At 37.5% G+C, this 17,674-nt stretch overlaps 1 protein-coding gene across 3 annotated transcripts in view; it reads left to right on the forward strand.

Annotated features, from left to right (window-relative positions):
• The first annotated feature begins 599 nt into the window (after nt 1-599).
• The window catches only part of MUSK (muscle associated receptor tyrosine kinase), a 101,273-nt gene continuing 84,198 nt past the window's right edge, over nt 600-17,674 (forward strand). For all 3 annotated transcript variants that reach the window (XM_082404264.1, XM_082404265.1, XM_082404266.1), the window contains exons 1-2: nt 600-3,660; nt 14,853-14,979. In XM_082404264.1, coding sequence (XP_082260390.1) covers nt 3,582-3,660; nt 14,853-14,979 — 206 coding nt within the window. In that variant the 5' untranslated portion in view covers nt 600-3,581. The remainder of the gene's footprint in view (nt 3,661-14,852; nt 14,980-17,674) is intronic.

Consider the following 17,674-nt stretch of genomic DNA (forward strand, 5'->3'; position numbering starts at 1 on the left):
ACCAGGTCATTGCCCTTCGTGATAATTAGAAGGGGCTCCTTGCCAAGCCTCAGCAGATGTATGAGAGCAGGGTACAGACCAGCAGCACTAACTGGGGGATGTGCTGACTCCAGCAGGAATGGGGCTGGTCTCATCAGCCGCTGTAGGGTCGAATTCTGGCATCAAGTTCAAGATATAGCTCAGCATGGTGCTACTTGCTCTTGTGGCCAGCTCTTGAGATGAAGAAGCAGAGATACCAGAGGTGGCAGGACAAGCTTCCCTGGTGACTGAGTGCATTTTACTGAAGGGAAGACTGGCCATCAGCCCTATTTACTCTCCACATGCCCAAGAAAGAAGCCAAATAACTGGCTGGCACCCAGTCTCCACTCTCTGTGGCTGAATGAGCCTGCTTTATAAGGAATAGGTTTGCTTGTATTGTAGGATGGAAGGCCATTTTGTATCCAGGTTCCAAGAAACTGCTGCAAGGACCATAATTGGCTGACAACCTCCAGCTGCTACACTTTGGGAGCTGCTGCAGCGTCCATGCCTAAGCCACACTTGCCAGGGTCTTCTCTTAGCCAACAGTTGATTCACTTTATTTATTTATTTATTTATTTATTTATTTATTTATTTCAATTGAAGTATAATTGATTTACAATGTTGTGTTAGTTTCAGATATACAGAAAAGTGATTCAGTTATACATACATATATATATATATTTTTTCAGATTCTTTTTCCTTATAGGTTATTACAAAATATTGAGTATATTTCCCTGTGCTATACAGTAGGTCCTTGTTGTTTATCCATTGTATATATAATAGTTTGCATCTGTTAATCCCAAACTCCTATATTTATTCCTCCCCCACTTCCCCTTTGGTAACCATAAGTTTGTTTTCTGTGTCTGTGGGTCTATTTCTGTTTTGCATGTGAGTTCATTTGTATCATTTTTTAAATGTGGTTTGTTTATACAATGGAATATTACTCAGCCATCAAAGAGAATGAAATAATGCCATTTGCAGCAACATGGATGGACCTAGAGATTATCATACTAAGTGAAGTAAGCCAGACAAAGACAAATATCATAGGATATCGCTTATATGTGGAATCTAAAAAAAAATGATACAAATGAACTTATATGCAAAACAGAAATAGAGTGATTCATTTTAAACCAGCCCTCAGCCACACATTCTGGCTTTCCCTCCACAGAGTTTTGTCTCCCCTTAGCTTCGCACAGTACTGTTGTCACCTTCAGGCTCAGGGTGTGGTGGAATTTGAAGTAGGGGATAATTTCCTGGGGTCACTGGTCTAGAGGGTACAATTCCTGTTGGATTCAAAATGGGCACCATCAGTGCTTGTTCTATACTTTAGGGGAAAGGGAAAGAGGACGGAGAGTGCTCACTCCCAAATCCTCCTCCTGGACATTTGAATAGAGGCCCCTTGAATCACTCACCTTGGACTTCCCTTTATTAACAGCTGGTGGTGATCCTGAGCTTAATTTTAGCTCATAAATCTATAGTCACCCAAATCTCTGGAACCCTGTGCTTTCCCTAGTGCTGCTTATGGGAACCACAGCCACTCTGTTCATCCTGCTGATTCCTAAATTTCACATTAAAAAAAAGTGCTTATCCTGCTAATGTCAAAGTTTCCCACGAAGTATGTAGCATTCGCAGGATATTCTCAGAGCAGAAACCACACCAAATTTATATCTCTTCTATTAAAATTACATCAGGATTATTTTGATTGCAATTTAAGGAATCAAATTCATATTAGCCAAGCAAAAAAAATAAAAAGGAATTTATTAATTTCAAAAACAAGGAAATCCGATGGATCGTTCTGGCTTTGCACACTATTTCTCGTTAATGAAGCATGAAGCCTCCAGCAACCTTGGCTTTCCTGGTCCTCACAGGTGGTGATCTAAGAAAGAGGAGCTTATTTTGTATTAGGTCCAGTAAAATACCGTGGAGACCTTGAGCCGTAAACCAGCTTGAGCCCTAAGCCCATTTCTGAAGCAATCACTATGGCTAGGTAGTAGAGCTATTCTACACAGAAAATATTTGCAAAATATACAATGGACCAATGATATAAATTATTTACATCCAGAGTAGTTTTTAAAACTCCTATAAATTAATAAGAAAAAGAAAAATGACCTAAGAGGAAAATAGACAAAAGCCACAGAAGAGGAAAATGAATAACAAACAGATGAAAAATTCTCATTACCAATAGTAAGAGTGGAATACATGTAAATTAAAACAATGACATACCCTTTTTATTCTACTTAAATGTAAAAATTCAAAGGTAAGTGTCGATGAGAGTATGGGGAAATGGATTCTCTCATACATTGTTGGGGCATGGTTAAATATACCATCATACATCCACGATTTAGAAATCTGTGTAGCCAATAGAAATAATGAGGTAGTGCTGTACATTAACATGGAAAAGTCTCCAAGACACATTGTTCCAGTGGGAAAAGGCAATTCGCATAGGAGAACATTTTGGAAGAATCTGCTGCAATTGACAGTCCATGGCTGCTGACCCTGTGGACTCATGAAGCCAAAGAATGAGGGAGACACCAACACAAGCGGAAAAAAGTCTTAAAACCATGTGGTAAGTCCAATGACAGAGAAGCCCAGAGGAGGTAAACCTCATGCAACTTTGGGAAGATGTGGGAGTTTTGGTCAAGGATGGCTCCCAGGAGGAGATGATGATCAAGCTGAGATAGGTATTAACTGGGTGGAGAGGAGGGGGAAGCATTCCAAGATGGGAGAACAGTAGGAACAATTCATGGAGGCAGGAAGGCTGTAAACAGGGAACCAGGTTGCTAAATACTAAACTAGAGGCATGGATTGTAGCAGATGGGGCTAAACAGGTAGGCAGAGTCCAGCGAGGCTTCCTACGTCATATTAGATTTGAATATTTTTTTCTATGTGATGAAGAGCCACTGAAGACTTTTGAGTAGAGCAGGTGATCTGAAAAGAGATTAGAGGACAGTAGGACACAAGGCACAGAGAACAGACAGGAGGTTACCACTGTCATTCCAAGAAGATGAATGTCTGAAAGGGAGGTTGGGATAGGGTGAGACTAGCTGGAATCAAAGGAGGGGAGGAAATCAAGGAATATCGAGTTGGTGCAATCTGTAGGAATTGTTAACGGGATGGATGTGGGAGGGGGAAGTGAGAAATGGGGAGGAGTCATGATTAGATATGCCCAGGGTTCTGGGGTGAGTGCGGGAGGGATGGTGAGCTGACTCAGAAGACCAGGATAACTATACCTCGGGGAATCCAGTGATGGTTGCAAAAGGCATCTGGTATTGTCCTTCTACCACTGTCTTAAAAGGGATTCTAAAGGGATTTTCTTTCCCTTGTTCCTCCAGCCCTACACTTGCATTACTGGCCTAAGTGGATACTCACCAGCTGGCCGTGTCCATCATTACAGCCAAGTCTGAGAATTCCTGATTATACTTAGAGTCAGTGGAGCTGCTGACACAAACAGTCATTAGCAGACGACCCTTTTGGAACAAACTATGCTTTAAAATGTAAACTGGAGGGGCATTTTCCTTGCGTTGTCCAGAAAGAACTTTCTGCTGCCTGAGCCTGGATTAATCATGAGAGAGCTTGTCAACATTCCACTGGTACATATTCTTACTTTGGTTGCCTTCAGCGGGACTGAGAAACTTCCAAAAGGTTGGTTTGAGCAATCTTGTCTTCTCTTGCCTTATCATAGTTCTGAGGTGCATGCGTGTGTTCCGATCATGACTGATTCATATTATGGCACGCTTGGGTTTTACTTGGTGAAGTAGGGGTGCAGTATATGGAGAGGGAGAAAACTGTATAAATAAGCAATTGATTGATGGTCTCCATTCTACTGCTATCCCTCCCCTGCTTAAGTTCTGCAATAAAAAGTTCAGCCATTCAGTGCATGTGGAGGCCTCACTTATAGGGGAAGCATTAGCAGGTAGACTGCAAGTTATCGAGGTCAGTTTGTTTATGTGTATGTCAAACTTCAGGGTGGTCTAAATGGATGATGAAAACCTTTTCACATCAGGTTTGCCAGGAATATAATCAACCGTACTCCCAGACATCCAGAGTGTTTGCTTCTGAACAAAAATCATTTCCATTTTCAGTTTCAGCTTTGCAAAACTCTTAATCAATATTTTAGTTCCTCCCACATTGGAATTAGAGAAAGACGCACACAAGTGCCTATAAGATAAAAGCCTGAAGAACAATGGGTTCTCAATAACTTAGAGGCTGGAGCCATGATTTGGTTTGGCAAGAGACTGTGAAAGGTTTTTTTCAGAGCCTTTGGAATGTACCGGAAATAACACCACCTCAGGGGAAAGGAAAGCAACTTAAGAAACTGACAAACACCTGTTGCAGTAGCAAGAATGTCCACAGTTTCTGGCCAGCGTGTTATGAAACTGAGACTAGGGTATTTCAAATCAGGAAGAAAGATAGGAAAATAGGTGACTTGTGAAGTGACTGGGGGCTTCATTGAAATCTTTTTACAAAGACACGAGAAAGCAGATTGAATGATATTACAGAATTTTCAAATTAAATGTATTACAGTAGAGTAAAAAAAGGTTCTGTGATTTATGACACACTCAAAAGAATTATTTTCCCTTCATATTACTTTACCAAAGAACTGAACAGGCTTGTATTGTATAGATAAGTGAAGGTAATATATTGTATGTAGATGGGAAACATAGCTTAGATTTTGTGGTTCATTAGAATCTCTGGAAGCACAAGGTCAAAATTCACATGCTAACAAGATACAGCTTTCTTCACAAACAGTCAGATTTCATAGACTTATGTTGTTTTGTTGCTTTCTTTTTCTATTTTACGTGAGTAGGACGGTATCTTCAAATGTATTTAAATGTCTGATTGTCAACTAATACTTTAAGGTAGCTCCAGATAAAAGAGAATCTAGATCTTTCCAAATAGCTAATAATAGCCAGAAAGACTGAACATTGGCTTCAGATTATTTTAATACTTCCTGATCATACAACGGATGTCCGGAAAGGCAGCACCTGGATGTTTGGACTTATGGATTGTTATAAATTTATTTGTGCTATTCTAAACCATGAAGTTACATAAAAATGACATGGTTAAATGATAAAATTTACTGAAATCCAGTCTTACAAGGAGCAGGACAATTGATTTTCTGGTTCAAATTAGAATCTCGTGCACGAAGAAAAACCAAACCCAACCTCCTAATTTATATTCTAGAAAGAGAAGATTTGTAGCTTCCAAACTTTACAGGTGAAGCACACTATGTTTATTTTGAAAACTTCAAAAACGGTGGCATGAATGTAACAAAGCCAAAAGCCCGACTTCTAAATAAAATAGCCAGATTGTTACCCCAACCTTGTTTATTTGTTCATAATTTATTTACTGCTTTAATTAGACTGTAAAATCAAAAAATTAAAACAATATTTTTGCCTAGCCTACTCAAAGAGAGTATTTGAGTATTATTGTAAAATCTAAATTAATATGGGTTTAACACCAGCCTTAGCCAAAACACCAGGCCTGGAAGAGCAAACATTCATTAACTACACTTACCAGTTCTGAGAATAAACATTATCATGAAAACACAATCCTTAAAATTTTAAATGTTGAAGTACATGGAATATATTGGTACAAAAAAACACATTAATATGCGATTATTTTAATACTATTGAAAGTAATGAAATTGTTCTACACAAAATATCTCTAGTTGTTTTCTCTATTCTTGGCAGAAGGCAATAATGGGAAGAGGCTTTTTAGATGGTATACCTTTTTCCTAAGTCCTTTATCGTGAATGAATCAAGGTGTCTGCAGCATAATATATCACAAAATAAACTGACACAATTAAAATACTGCAAGAGTATTCCGTGGGTTCTTTTCCAACCATCAGCATGGGATTTCCTCAATAAAATTAATAACCAACTTTGTAGAATTAATAGTGTATTGTTATAGTTTTAATTTAATTGATATTCCTAATATTCAAAGACAAAGGGAAAAGTCACTATCTTTCTGAATCATTTCAACTAGTAATACTTTCAATCATGAGCTCAGTATCAAACCATAAGGAGGAAAATTTTATAAACTGTCATGTATGAAAATAGTCAACATTTCATTGAACATTCGCCTTAACCACATTCTTCAATAATATTTAACGCTTTATCAGGGAGTATTAAGTGTATAGTGGGATTTTCTGGAGGAGTATAGGAGTTCATGTAAGCAGCCCTGAATTTGTTAACATGCTACGCACAAAGAACTCCCGTCCAAATTCCAGTTTTAAAATTACCCCATAACTACCATACCTAGAAGTTCTTGAGTCTCAAGTGATTTAACCTGAGGCATATTTTAGTAACTTCTTCTTCTAAATCATATGTCTACAGGGATAGAATTCACAAATTCGACACATGACTAAGTCAGATCAGGCACAGCTGTCATTGAAATCCAGGACACCAAGTCCTGGATGAATGTTTTATACTAACGTATATTGAAAGAGTAACTCATTCCACGTTTGCGGAAACACAGTTGCTTTAAATATTATTGACCTTAAAGAACAGAAAAAGAGCAGAAATGGCAAGATTTCTACCATATTTCGAAAGGTGAAGTAGGCAACTTCTCAGTGAAATAGGACGTGAGATTATTGGGGGAAAGTGACAAGTAAGGGATGACTAGAGGACCTGAAGGAAATGGTTCCATTCTGGAAGATGAGAGAAGTGGATCCGAGAATGTAGAAGGACCATATGTCCTTGCTGAGGACCCGCTGGGGCTGGAGACTGCATGCCCATCATGGTCCTGATCCACTGTTGTTTCACTTTATCCAACAATACTTTATGAACATATGAGCAGTGAAGACAGCTGGTTGGATTAGTTCAAGATTGGTACTTTCCAGGGTCAGTGCAGCTAAAGGACTAGAGAGTAAGGGAGCTGAGATTATATGGCAACATACCATGTCGTCTAGGTCAAATAATGAAGAAAGTGAAACAAGAATATTGCAGGCCTGGAAGAGAATGCTACAATCGAGTTCCTTTTCTAGTCCCCAGTGCCTTTCTGTGTGTCTTTAGGGAAAGCATGTAGTCACTGTAAGCCTCAGTTTTCTCCTAAAATGAAGGACCTACCAGTGCTCAACTTATAACGTTATGTACTATGCTAAGGATTGTCAATGATTGGTGGCATGATCACTTCTGGGGAACGAGCATATTTTAGATGAGTCCCTATGAAATCATCTCTTAATCCCAAAGGAATGCCCCCCAGGAGAGGTCATTTCAGAAATTCTAACAGGCTGACCCAGAATTCCTACCTGCCTGTCCCCAGTGTCATTCCCAAAGGCAAGGACCAAGAGTGTGTTCTGTGACAAAGAATTAATGATACAGTATTAATAAGTGAGATAACAATAATTATTGAGATGATCAATGAACCTTACAAGTTCCAAAAACATCATAAGAAAAAATAACTTATGTTTGATTACATCACCAGCAGAATAAATGTGTCAGTTTCTAAGATATGAACATCCTCTTTCTTTGGGGAATTTGAAAAATTTCCGAAACCAAAGTGTTTTGTCATACTGAAAAAACAATACTGTATTCATGATGTTAGAAAAGCATGAATATGTTCCAAGTCTGAGCCCTAATTTTACTAGAACAGAAAGGAGCAAATACACCTGACTTCTTTGTTTATTCGGTCATTTGGTTATGTCAGTCAGCAGCTGGTCACTCAGAAGTTGGTATGTCAATGGCCATGTGCTAGAGCCCATAAAAGGGTAATATCATATCCTTCTCAGCAGCTAGTATTCAAGTTAAGTTACTCTTTGGGTACAGAAAAGCATTGTGTTTATTTTCATGTATTTGTTGTTCATGTGGTCCTTGGATTGAGGGAAGAAATAGTGTCCTAGTTTAAACAGGCCCTGGCTGAGATGAAAGCTGGATAGTAGAATGAAAGCAAACAGGAGACGGTCTGCTGAGTCAACAAATATCATTAAATACAACTATGTGATTGTGCCAGTAAAAATCTGAAAGCAGATTTGTTTGGATAATTTTGGAATATGGGCAAAGTGGACTTAACTGACTATACTCTGCCTATAGATATTGATATTGATATTGATGTCAATCATGTTTTTTCCCTTTCTGTGAGTAAGTAGTACCACACTGAAGACATGGTATAGCTTACAGTTAAAAGATAGGTACTTTCAATCAAATTTAACTTTGAAGTTCAGTTCTATCACTTCCTGCTTTTGTTTTGTTTAGACAAGTTTTTGAACAATTCGTCGCCTTCATTCCTCATCTGCCAGTGGGAATAATAAAAGTATCTGCTTTCTCGTTTGTTGTGATAAATAAATGAGATCATGAATGAAAAGTATAATGCATGGCTGATAGCAGGTTTTTAATCAGTTTTAGATGCTAAAATTATTAAAAACAGAGTCAAATCTCACATAAAACTGTCATGCCACTGAACATTAAGGGAAGCTGTTCTTAGTAAGAGCTCATGTATTTCTCCATGTCTAAGTTTATCAAGACATTCTAAGATTTACTTCTTTGATCTTAACTGATCTCAACAGAGTTTGTGTTGCCTCGTTGGAAAGATAATATTATGTCTGTTAACTCTGTCACTTCTGCATCTGTATGTTGAATGAGAAGAAACTGATGAATAAAGTTTGGGGTTTTGGGTAAAAATAATTCACGGCCATTAAGAATGATATTGAAAACACAAAATATACAAAAGTGTAAAAGAGAAAATCACCCACACTTCCAGGACTGTTAACATATTGATATATTTTCTTCCATTTTTTTCTACATATCCTAAAAAAAGATATCATAATAAAATTGTTTATGCAATTCTGCTCCCTGCCACTAAAGTATGAGCATATTTTATATCATCAATATCTTCAAACTACCATTTGCAGTGACTGTGTAAATAGTATCCTGTTTAGATAACAGTTGCTAATATATATTGAACATTTGCCTCTCTGAGGAAAAAAGGCCCTGATATGTTACATTTGTTGACTGCTGTAGTATAAATGCTCCAGTCACAGCCAATACCCAGGTACCAACAAACACTGTGTTGGGAGGAGATGTATAGTAGCACACCTACAATTTCTACAGACATTAGATGTAAATAACCGCAAGAACATAGATAATAGTAAAATATAGAAAAATAATTAGAAAGTGATAAATGTTGAGTATTATTACTTTGTTTTTAACATAATTTATCTAATCAAATTTATATAACTTAGTTTTTAATAATGGCTCTATTCCATTATCTTGTTAAATTTCTGAAAAATTAACACTTGACTCTTGCAAGCCAGTACAAGCCAGCTCCAGCAGACCACAGCTAGAAGACAAAGCTGTGTGCCTAACTCTTCTTCCACTTTCATACAATTAGTACAATTTAGTACAATTAATCTATTTTTGTGCAGTGAAATTCATCTATATGCCTTTCCATTTGGGGATTATTTCCTTGGGATAGACTCCTAGAAGTATTATTGGTAATTTGCAGGTAATACAGAAACCGGGAGAACAGCTGAACAGTTCAGGTTTCTGTCTCTAAATTATAGAATCAAATAACACGGAGTGTTCCATATGGACCATGGACAATGTTAAATGCATTATGTATATTCACTTACTTAATCCTCATGGCAAGCCTATGCGGTGGTTTTATTATCTCCGTCTACAGCTGAAGATGTCAAGGCAACTAGTTAAGTGAGTCAGTGGAGCTGAGAAGGAAGTGATAGAGCAGGGATTTGAACTCAAGTCCTGTGCTAGAGCCTCTTACCGTCTAGTTCCTCAACAGGCAATGAAAGCATTCAATACTATCAGTTAACCTTTGGGCCCATCATTACCTGCAACCTATGACCTTACTATAATATTTTTTGTTTTTTAATCTCTCAATATCTATGTGATTATGCAATTGATTGCTTACTTCATTCATTAGTTGTTTAGAAAAATCTGCTTTTTTCCTTAAGAGATTGACTTTCTCAAACTTTGTTATCAATTACAAATTTGCTTCCACTGCATTGGAAAATTAACATTTCTGTGGCCTGATTTATGTCCTATAATTTTTTTATTACAAAGATAATATATATTAATTTTACATATTTTTAAATATCATATAGTATTTTCCTGTAATACTTTGCTGTAAGGTGTGGCAAAGCAAAAATACAAAATTACACATAATGCTCACAACTAGGAGGTAAATGATTATAACATTTTGCTACTCATTCATTTTTCCACTCTCGTGTGTGTGTGTGTGTGTGTGTGTGTGTGTGTGTGTGTAATTTTCTTTAAAAATTTAGTAGCCTATTACTTCATTGTTATATCTTCTGGAAATATTAATTTTAGTTTGGGCTTTGTTTGAGTCTATATTTTTAAATAATTAAGCTTCATGATTGTTGTATCTTCCTGATGGATTCTTCCTTTTATCATTAAGAAGTATTTCTCTTCATTCTTTAAAGGCTTACTTATCACCTTATATTCCATTTTATCTTAGTACTTAGTAGTACTTAGTACTACTTTATTGCTTTATCACTTTGTTTTGAGTAGTGTTTACTTCATATGTATTTTCCATTCTCTTTATATCCAATGTTTCTGTTTTAATTTATTTAGGCATGTCTTTTGTGTTTTTTAATCCTGTATGATAGTGTCTGTCTTTCCATAGATCAGTTTATACCATGGGTGTTTATTGTGATTTCTGATATATTTGGCCATGTTTCTTCCACATTAATTTGTGTCTTCTGTTAACTATACCTTTTCTTGGCTTATTTATCCTCCTTTTCTGCTTCTTCATCATTTTTTTTTTAATTGATACAGTTCTAGTCTCTTTTTCTTCTGCTGGTCTGGAGGTTTTGGTTTTTAATCTATTATTTTAGTGGTAAGCATTAATGAAATTTTAACAATATGTCTCTAACCATATATTTTCTCCCCATGTTTACAGTTATTCAGTGTTTCTGTCATCTTCCTGCTTACAGTAAAGAACTTAGAATGTTTTAACAATCTGCTGAACTTCTTCCCTAAACTTTCATCTTATAATTGTTTGTCTAGAATTCTAGTTCCACTGTTTTTTTAAACACAAAAATTATTGAGTTTAAAAAATATATATTCCACAGTGTCTAAAATTGCAATTATATTTTACCACCATCTATGCTAACTACAGTTTCTCTTCACTGGCCCCTTTCTTTTGGGTACAAGTTATTTCTTATGGAGTTTATATACTTTTAGTAACTGTTTCAGAGAAGGTCTCAGTGGTAAATACTCTCAGTATTTGTCTGTGTACTTACTTTGTCTTCATTTTTTTAAAACATGATTATCTAAGCTGGCTATAGATATCCAGACTAACAGTTATTTTTTTCTCAGCCTTTTAAAAATACTGGTCCATTGCTTTTGGTATCAATTGTTGCCAAATAATATCAGGTTAGCCTAATTGGCATTCTTCTTAAGGTGATTGATCTTTTCTTTCTAGTAAGGTTTAAGATTTTCTTTATCTTAAATTTTCTAAAGTTTTAATCCAGTGTATCTAAGGATGAATTTATTTTTCTTTATCTGGCTTGATGCTTAGTGGAAACTTTCAATGTGAATACTTCTGCTTTTTTTTCACTTTTGAAAAATGAACAGTGATTTATCCCTTTACATATTACTTCTATGCCATTTCTTCTATTTTATTTTTTTTGGAACTTCTGTTAGAAGTTTATTAGTGCCTGTCTGTCTTTATGTCTCGTAACTATTCTTTTTTTTTTTTTTTTTTAATAATGTGAGTTGTTTTTTTTTTTTAAATTATTATTTATTTATTTATTTATTTTTGGCTGTGTTGGGTCTTCGTTTCTGTGCGAGGGCTTTCTCCAGTTGCGGCAAGCGGGGGCCACTCTTCATCGCAGTGTGCGGGCCTCTCACTATCGTGGCCTCTCTTGTTGTGGAGCACAGGCTCCAGACGCGCAGGCTCAGTAGTTGTGGCTCACGGGCCTAGTTGCTCCGCAGCATGTGGGATCTTCCCAGACCAGGGCTCGAACCCATGTCCCCTGCATTGGCAGGCAGATTCTCAACCACTGCGCCACCAAGGAAGCCCTTCACTATTCTTTAATACTTTTAATTTCTTTATTTCTTTGTACAGCATTCTGTATATTTTTATGGTCATTTTAGTGCAAAGTTGGGAAAAGGGGGGCCTTGCTGCCTAGGTATAAAATATAAAAGACATCATTTCACCTAAAAATTCTGCCCTCTTCTTTCACCTACTCTCTCTCAACCTTTTAAAAAACTTGTGCCTTTTATAAAGGCCTCAGTAATAGAGTTTGGTTCATTTAAACAATACATTAGTCAGTGTGCTAGCCCTCCAGATAGAGAGAGGTCTGAGACATGGTCCCTGACCCAAAGCTTAAGGTTTTTATAACTGAGTGTGGGACAAAGACATAAACAAATCATTCTAATAGCATCTGTGTGGCAAGCGCTATGAGTGACATATATAGGATGACCCAAGGTTAAAGAAAAGGGCATTTGGTTCTAAGGTTAAAGAAAAGGGCATTTGGTTCTATCTAGCAAGTCAGGGAGATTGGGAGGAGATGATGCTTAAACTGGACCTTAAGAAAATAATAACACTTACGAAAGAGATATGGGCTAAGTGGACACTCCCAACCACCATTTCCCTTACTCTCAGCCAATAAGTTTGCCTCTGAGTTTACTGAAAAAACAAGTTTAATTTAGATACTGGATGCATTTTTTAATGGCCAATGTGCCAGTTTTTTCTTCTTGTTTTATGGGGCTGTCACCCCCTACCCTACATCTAAAATATTGCTCACACTACTTACTTGGCTTTCCTAGGCACCTTGCATTTTAACTAAAATGACCATATAATTTACTGTCCAAACTCAGGTATTTTTGGAGTATGGGGGTACTATTAACAATTATGCCAGGATAGCAGGCATAACTGATTATTATAGCTGATCATTTTATGTATCTATCCTACCTTATCATCTAGATTGTGGACTCTTACCAGGCAGAGATGTGCTTTACACATCTTTTTGCTTCTAGTCAACCCAGTGCCTGCTCCATGAAAAATCATAAATAAATCTTTGATAAATAATAATAACAAAGCGGTGATGATGATAATTATTTTATATCAGATTATGCAATGGGGTAGATTTTCAGACTCACCCAACTACAGGTGCCGGCACTTTCTCACACCATCAAACCCTTGAGGTGACCAGGACCTCACCCCTTTGTTTTGGTGGGATTCACAGATTTGTAAATTGAAGTGGGGTGCATCCCTTTACCAACACATTCTCATCCTTCTTAACTTCTCTTTCCTCCCCAATTCTTCTAAGCCAGGTGACCCTCATTTCATGGAGGTGGGAGGAGAGAGGGACCATGTTAATAGCCTCTTTTCCTTTTGTCTTTCTTTTTGTAACACACATACACACAAACACACATCAAGCAAAAACAAACAAAACCCCCAGCTTTATTGAGATATAATTTACATACCAGTCTCTTTGGGTAAAGTATACAGTTCACAGAGCTGTGCATTCATCATCATAATCGATTTTAGAACATTCTCATTACACCTATTTGAAATCCTGCATTCCGTAGCCATAGATTACTCCCTAATCCCTCCATCCTCTTCCCAATTCCTAGACACTCATGTATTTTCTGTCTCTACAGATAATGACTATTCTGGATATTTTATATAAATGAAATTGTACAGTATGTCATTCTTGTGACTGGCTTCTTTCACTTAGTTTATTGTTTCCAAGTTTCATCCATGTTGTAGCATGTATCAATACTTTGTTTCTTCTTATTGTCAAATAATATTTCGTTGAATGGATATACCACATTTTGTTTATCCATTAATCTGTTGGCAGACACTTGGGTTGCTCCACCTTTTGGCTACTATGAGTAATGTTGCTTTGAACGTGGGTGTACAAATATCTATCTGAGTCTCTGCTTTCAGTTCTTTTGGGCATATATCCAGAAGTGGAATTGCTGGATCATATGTTAATTCTATGCTTATTTGAGGAACCACCATCCTGTTTTCCACAGTGACTGTGCCATTTTACATTCCCACCAACAATGCACAAAGGTTCTAATTTTTCCACATCCTTGCCAGTATTTGTTGTTATATTTCTTTTTTATTATAACCATTCTAGTGTGTGTAAACTAGTATCTTACTGAGGTTTTGATTTGCATTTCCTTAATAGCTAATGATGTTGAGCATCTTTTTACATGCTTGCTGTCCATCTGTATACAGTCTTTGGAGACAGGTCAGTTCAGATCCTTTGCTCATTTGTTGTTTGGGTTGTCTTTTTAGTATTGAGTCTTTTTCTAATCTACTCATAATGCACATGTGAATTCTTTATAAGTCTGATGAATCTTCACCTTCAAAGCCTCTCATTTACAGGAGTCCCCTTCTAAGACCTCCAGTGGTTTCTAGCAATGTGTTCATATAAACATATATTTTAACAAAATTTGGGGAAAATTGTTTTTAAACAGGAATTGTTAAGATTGCTTTCTCTTTTCACTTTGACTTCCCTTCAGTGACACTTCCCTTCAAGCTGATTGGTGTTAGGGAGGCAACAGACATTTTATATTAATAATTTTATGTATTTTTTCTTAAAAAGAACACCTAAATTATATAACTTTGGACTTCACAAAACCTGGATCTGCCTCTACCCATATATAATAAATCTAAGTCCGACTCTCCTGAGAGCCTTCTCTTTTGATTCTCAAATGCCTACTTTAGAAGTAGCAACAAAATCCTCTGCACAAAATTTTTCCTTCCTTTTGGAAAATTTCTACTATGGGGAAATGTCATTCTCATTCAGGTATGTGGTGGCCTCTGATTACTTACAGAAGAGTTAGTAAACAGTATTGTAGAATGCTCTCGTTTGATTTCTCCTCTCCTTTCAGCCCCTGTCATCACCACTCCTCTTGAGACAGTGGATGCCTTAGTTGAAGAAGTGGCTACTTTCATGTGTGCAGTGGAATCCTATCCTCAGCCTGAAATTTCCTGGACCAGAAATAAAATTCTCATTAAGTAAGTATTCTGCCTTTTTCCAGCAAGAATGCCCAAGGCTGCCTTGTGATTTATCTTTGTCATAAATGTAATCACAGCTCTGGCAGTACTAAAGTTCACCTTCTAGACTATGTAAAATGCAAATTTCCTCATTTTATAAATGTAAGATCTGAACTTCAGTGAGGTTAAGAGAATTGCCCACCATAAAGTGATTTAACTGATATGGGGAAGTCAGGGTTATTTCATGGATCCCAGGTTAGGACCTAGAAGAAGTTTCACAGTAATTAGGAAACACCATGATATCCTAATTCTGGGGGTACATGTTCCAGGACACTCTGGGGAGTTAATAGGGAGCAGCCTCATTTCCTATACTTCTAATATCCCGATCAAGTGATGCATGTGGTCTAGGAATCTGACCTCTAGGTGACCATGACTTTTTCTTTTGAAAGTCAGAAAGGACTCTTGATGTATATAGTGAGGTAGCCTCTCAAACAGATAAACTGTCTACTTGGCACATAAAGGTTAGGCTATCCTTTCCCCAGTACAATAGCTATTGATCAAAAATACTCTAAAAATCTGTAACAAAGGGAACCACTGGCTTTCTAGCAGGCCACATAGCTTGCATTAGGACTAGAGCATTTAACTCTTCCACACACTGGAACTTGAACTCCACATCCATGAACTTGGATGGGGAAAAATTACATCTTTGTTTTCACTAAGCTCCAATTGAAACTTATCATTTCCTTCTATTATATATGTTGTAATGTGGGAAACTACCCTGGGCTGCAGAAGCCTTCAGGTACTCTACCAGGCAAGCTATCCCAGAAGTCCTGGAATAGGAAGGCTCACAGAACAAATTGAGGTGCTTGAAATACAGTTTATTAAATCAATTTAAAATACATAGATAGAGAAAGGAATGCAAACTACCAGAGGGTTTCTATAGGTGTGCTCTCTGTTCACGATGTTTGTGTTTGGCTGAAGGCTTCCCTAAGCCCTGTGGCTGACAGGGTCTTGGTGCTCTGGCCTGCTGTGCTGAGTTCAGGATATTGGACCACCAGAGACCTCCAGGCCCCATGTAATATCAATCGGCAAGAGGTCTCCCAGAGATCTCTGTCTCAATGCTAAGACCCAGCTCCACCCAACGGCCAGCAAACTCCAGTCTGGATACCCCATGCCAAACAACTAGCAAGACAGGAACACAAGCACACCCATCAGCAGGGAGGGTGCCTAATATCACACTAAGTTAATGACACCCCAAAACACACCATCGGACGCAGCCCTGCCCACCAGAAAGACAAGATCGAGCCCCACCCACCAGAACACAGGTACCAGTCCCCTCCACCAGGAAGCCTACACAAGCCACTGAACCAACCTTAACGACTGGGGGCAGACACCAAAAACAACGGGAGCTACGAACCTGCAGGCTGTGAAAAGGAAACCCCAAACACAGTAAGTTAAGCAAAATGAGAAGACAGAGAAATATGCAGCAGATGAAGGAGCAAGGTAAAAACCCACCAGACCAAACAAATGAAGAGGAAATAGGCAGTCTACCTGAAAAAGAATTCAGAGTAATAACACTAAAGATGATCCAAAATCTTGGAAATAGAATGGAGAAAATACAAGAAACGTTTAACAGGGACCTAGAAGAACTAAAGAGCAAACAAACAGTGATGAACAACACAATAAATGAAATTAAAAATTCTCTAGAAGGAATCAATAGCAGAATAACTGAAGCAGAAGAACGGATAAGTGACCTGGAAGATAAAATAGTGGAAGTAACTACTGCAGAGCAAAATAAAGAAAAAAAGAATAAAAAGAACTGAGGACAGTCACAGAGACCTCTGGGACAACATTAAATGCTCCAACATTCAAATGATAGGGTCCCAGAAGAAGAAGAGAAAAAGAAAGGGTCTGAGAAAATATTTGAAGAAACTGTAGTTGAAAACTTCCCTAACATGGGAAAGGAAATAGTCAATCAAGTCCAGGAAGCACAGAGAGTCCCATACAGGATAAATCCAAGGAGAAACACGCCAAGACACATATTAATCAAACTATCAAAAAGTAAATACAAATAAAAAATATTAAAAGCAGCAAGGGAAAAGCAACAAATAACATAAAGGGAATACACATAACGTTAACAGCTGACCTTTCAGCAGAAACTCTGCAAGCCAGAAGGGAGTGGCAGGACATATTTAAAGTGATGAAAGGGCAAAACCTACAACCAAGATTACTCTAACCATCAAGGATCTCATTCAGATTTGACGGAGAAATTAAAACTTTTACAGACAAGTAAAAGCTAAGAGAATTCAGGACCAGCAAACCAGCTTTACAACACATGCTAAAGGAACTTCTCTAGGCAGGAAACACAAGAGAAGGAAAAGACCTAGAAAAACAAACCCAAAACAGTTAAGAAAATGGTAATAGGAACACATATATTGATAATTACCTTAAATGTAAATGGATTAAATGCTCCAACCAAAAGACAAAGACTGGTTGAATGGATACAAAAACAAGACCTGTTATATGCTGTCTACAAGAGACCCACTTCAGACCTAGGGGCACATACAGGCTGAAAGTGAGGGGATGGAAAAAGATATTCCATGCAAATGCCAATCAAAAGAAAGCTGGAGTAGCAATTCTCATATCACACAATATAGACTTTAAGGGCTTCCCTGGTGGCGCAGTGGTTGGGAATCTGCCTGCCAGTGCAGGGGAC

This window comes from Balaenoptera borealis (assembly GCF_965194805.1).
Source record: "Balaenoptera borealis genome assembly, chromosome: 8".
Lineage (NCBI taxonomy): Eukaryota > Metazoa > Chordata > Mammalia > Artiodactyla > Balaenopteridae > Balaenoptera > Balaenoptera borealis.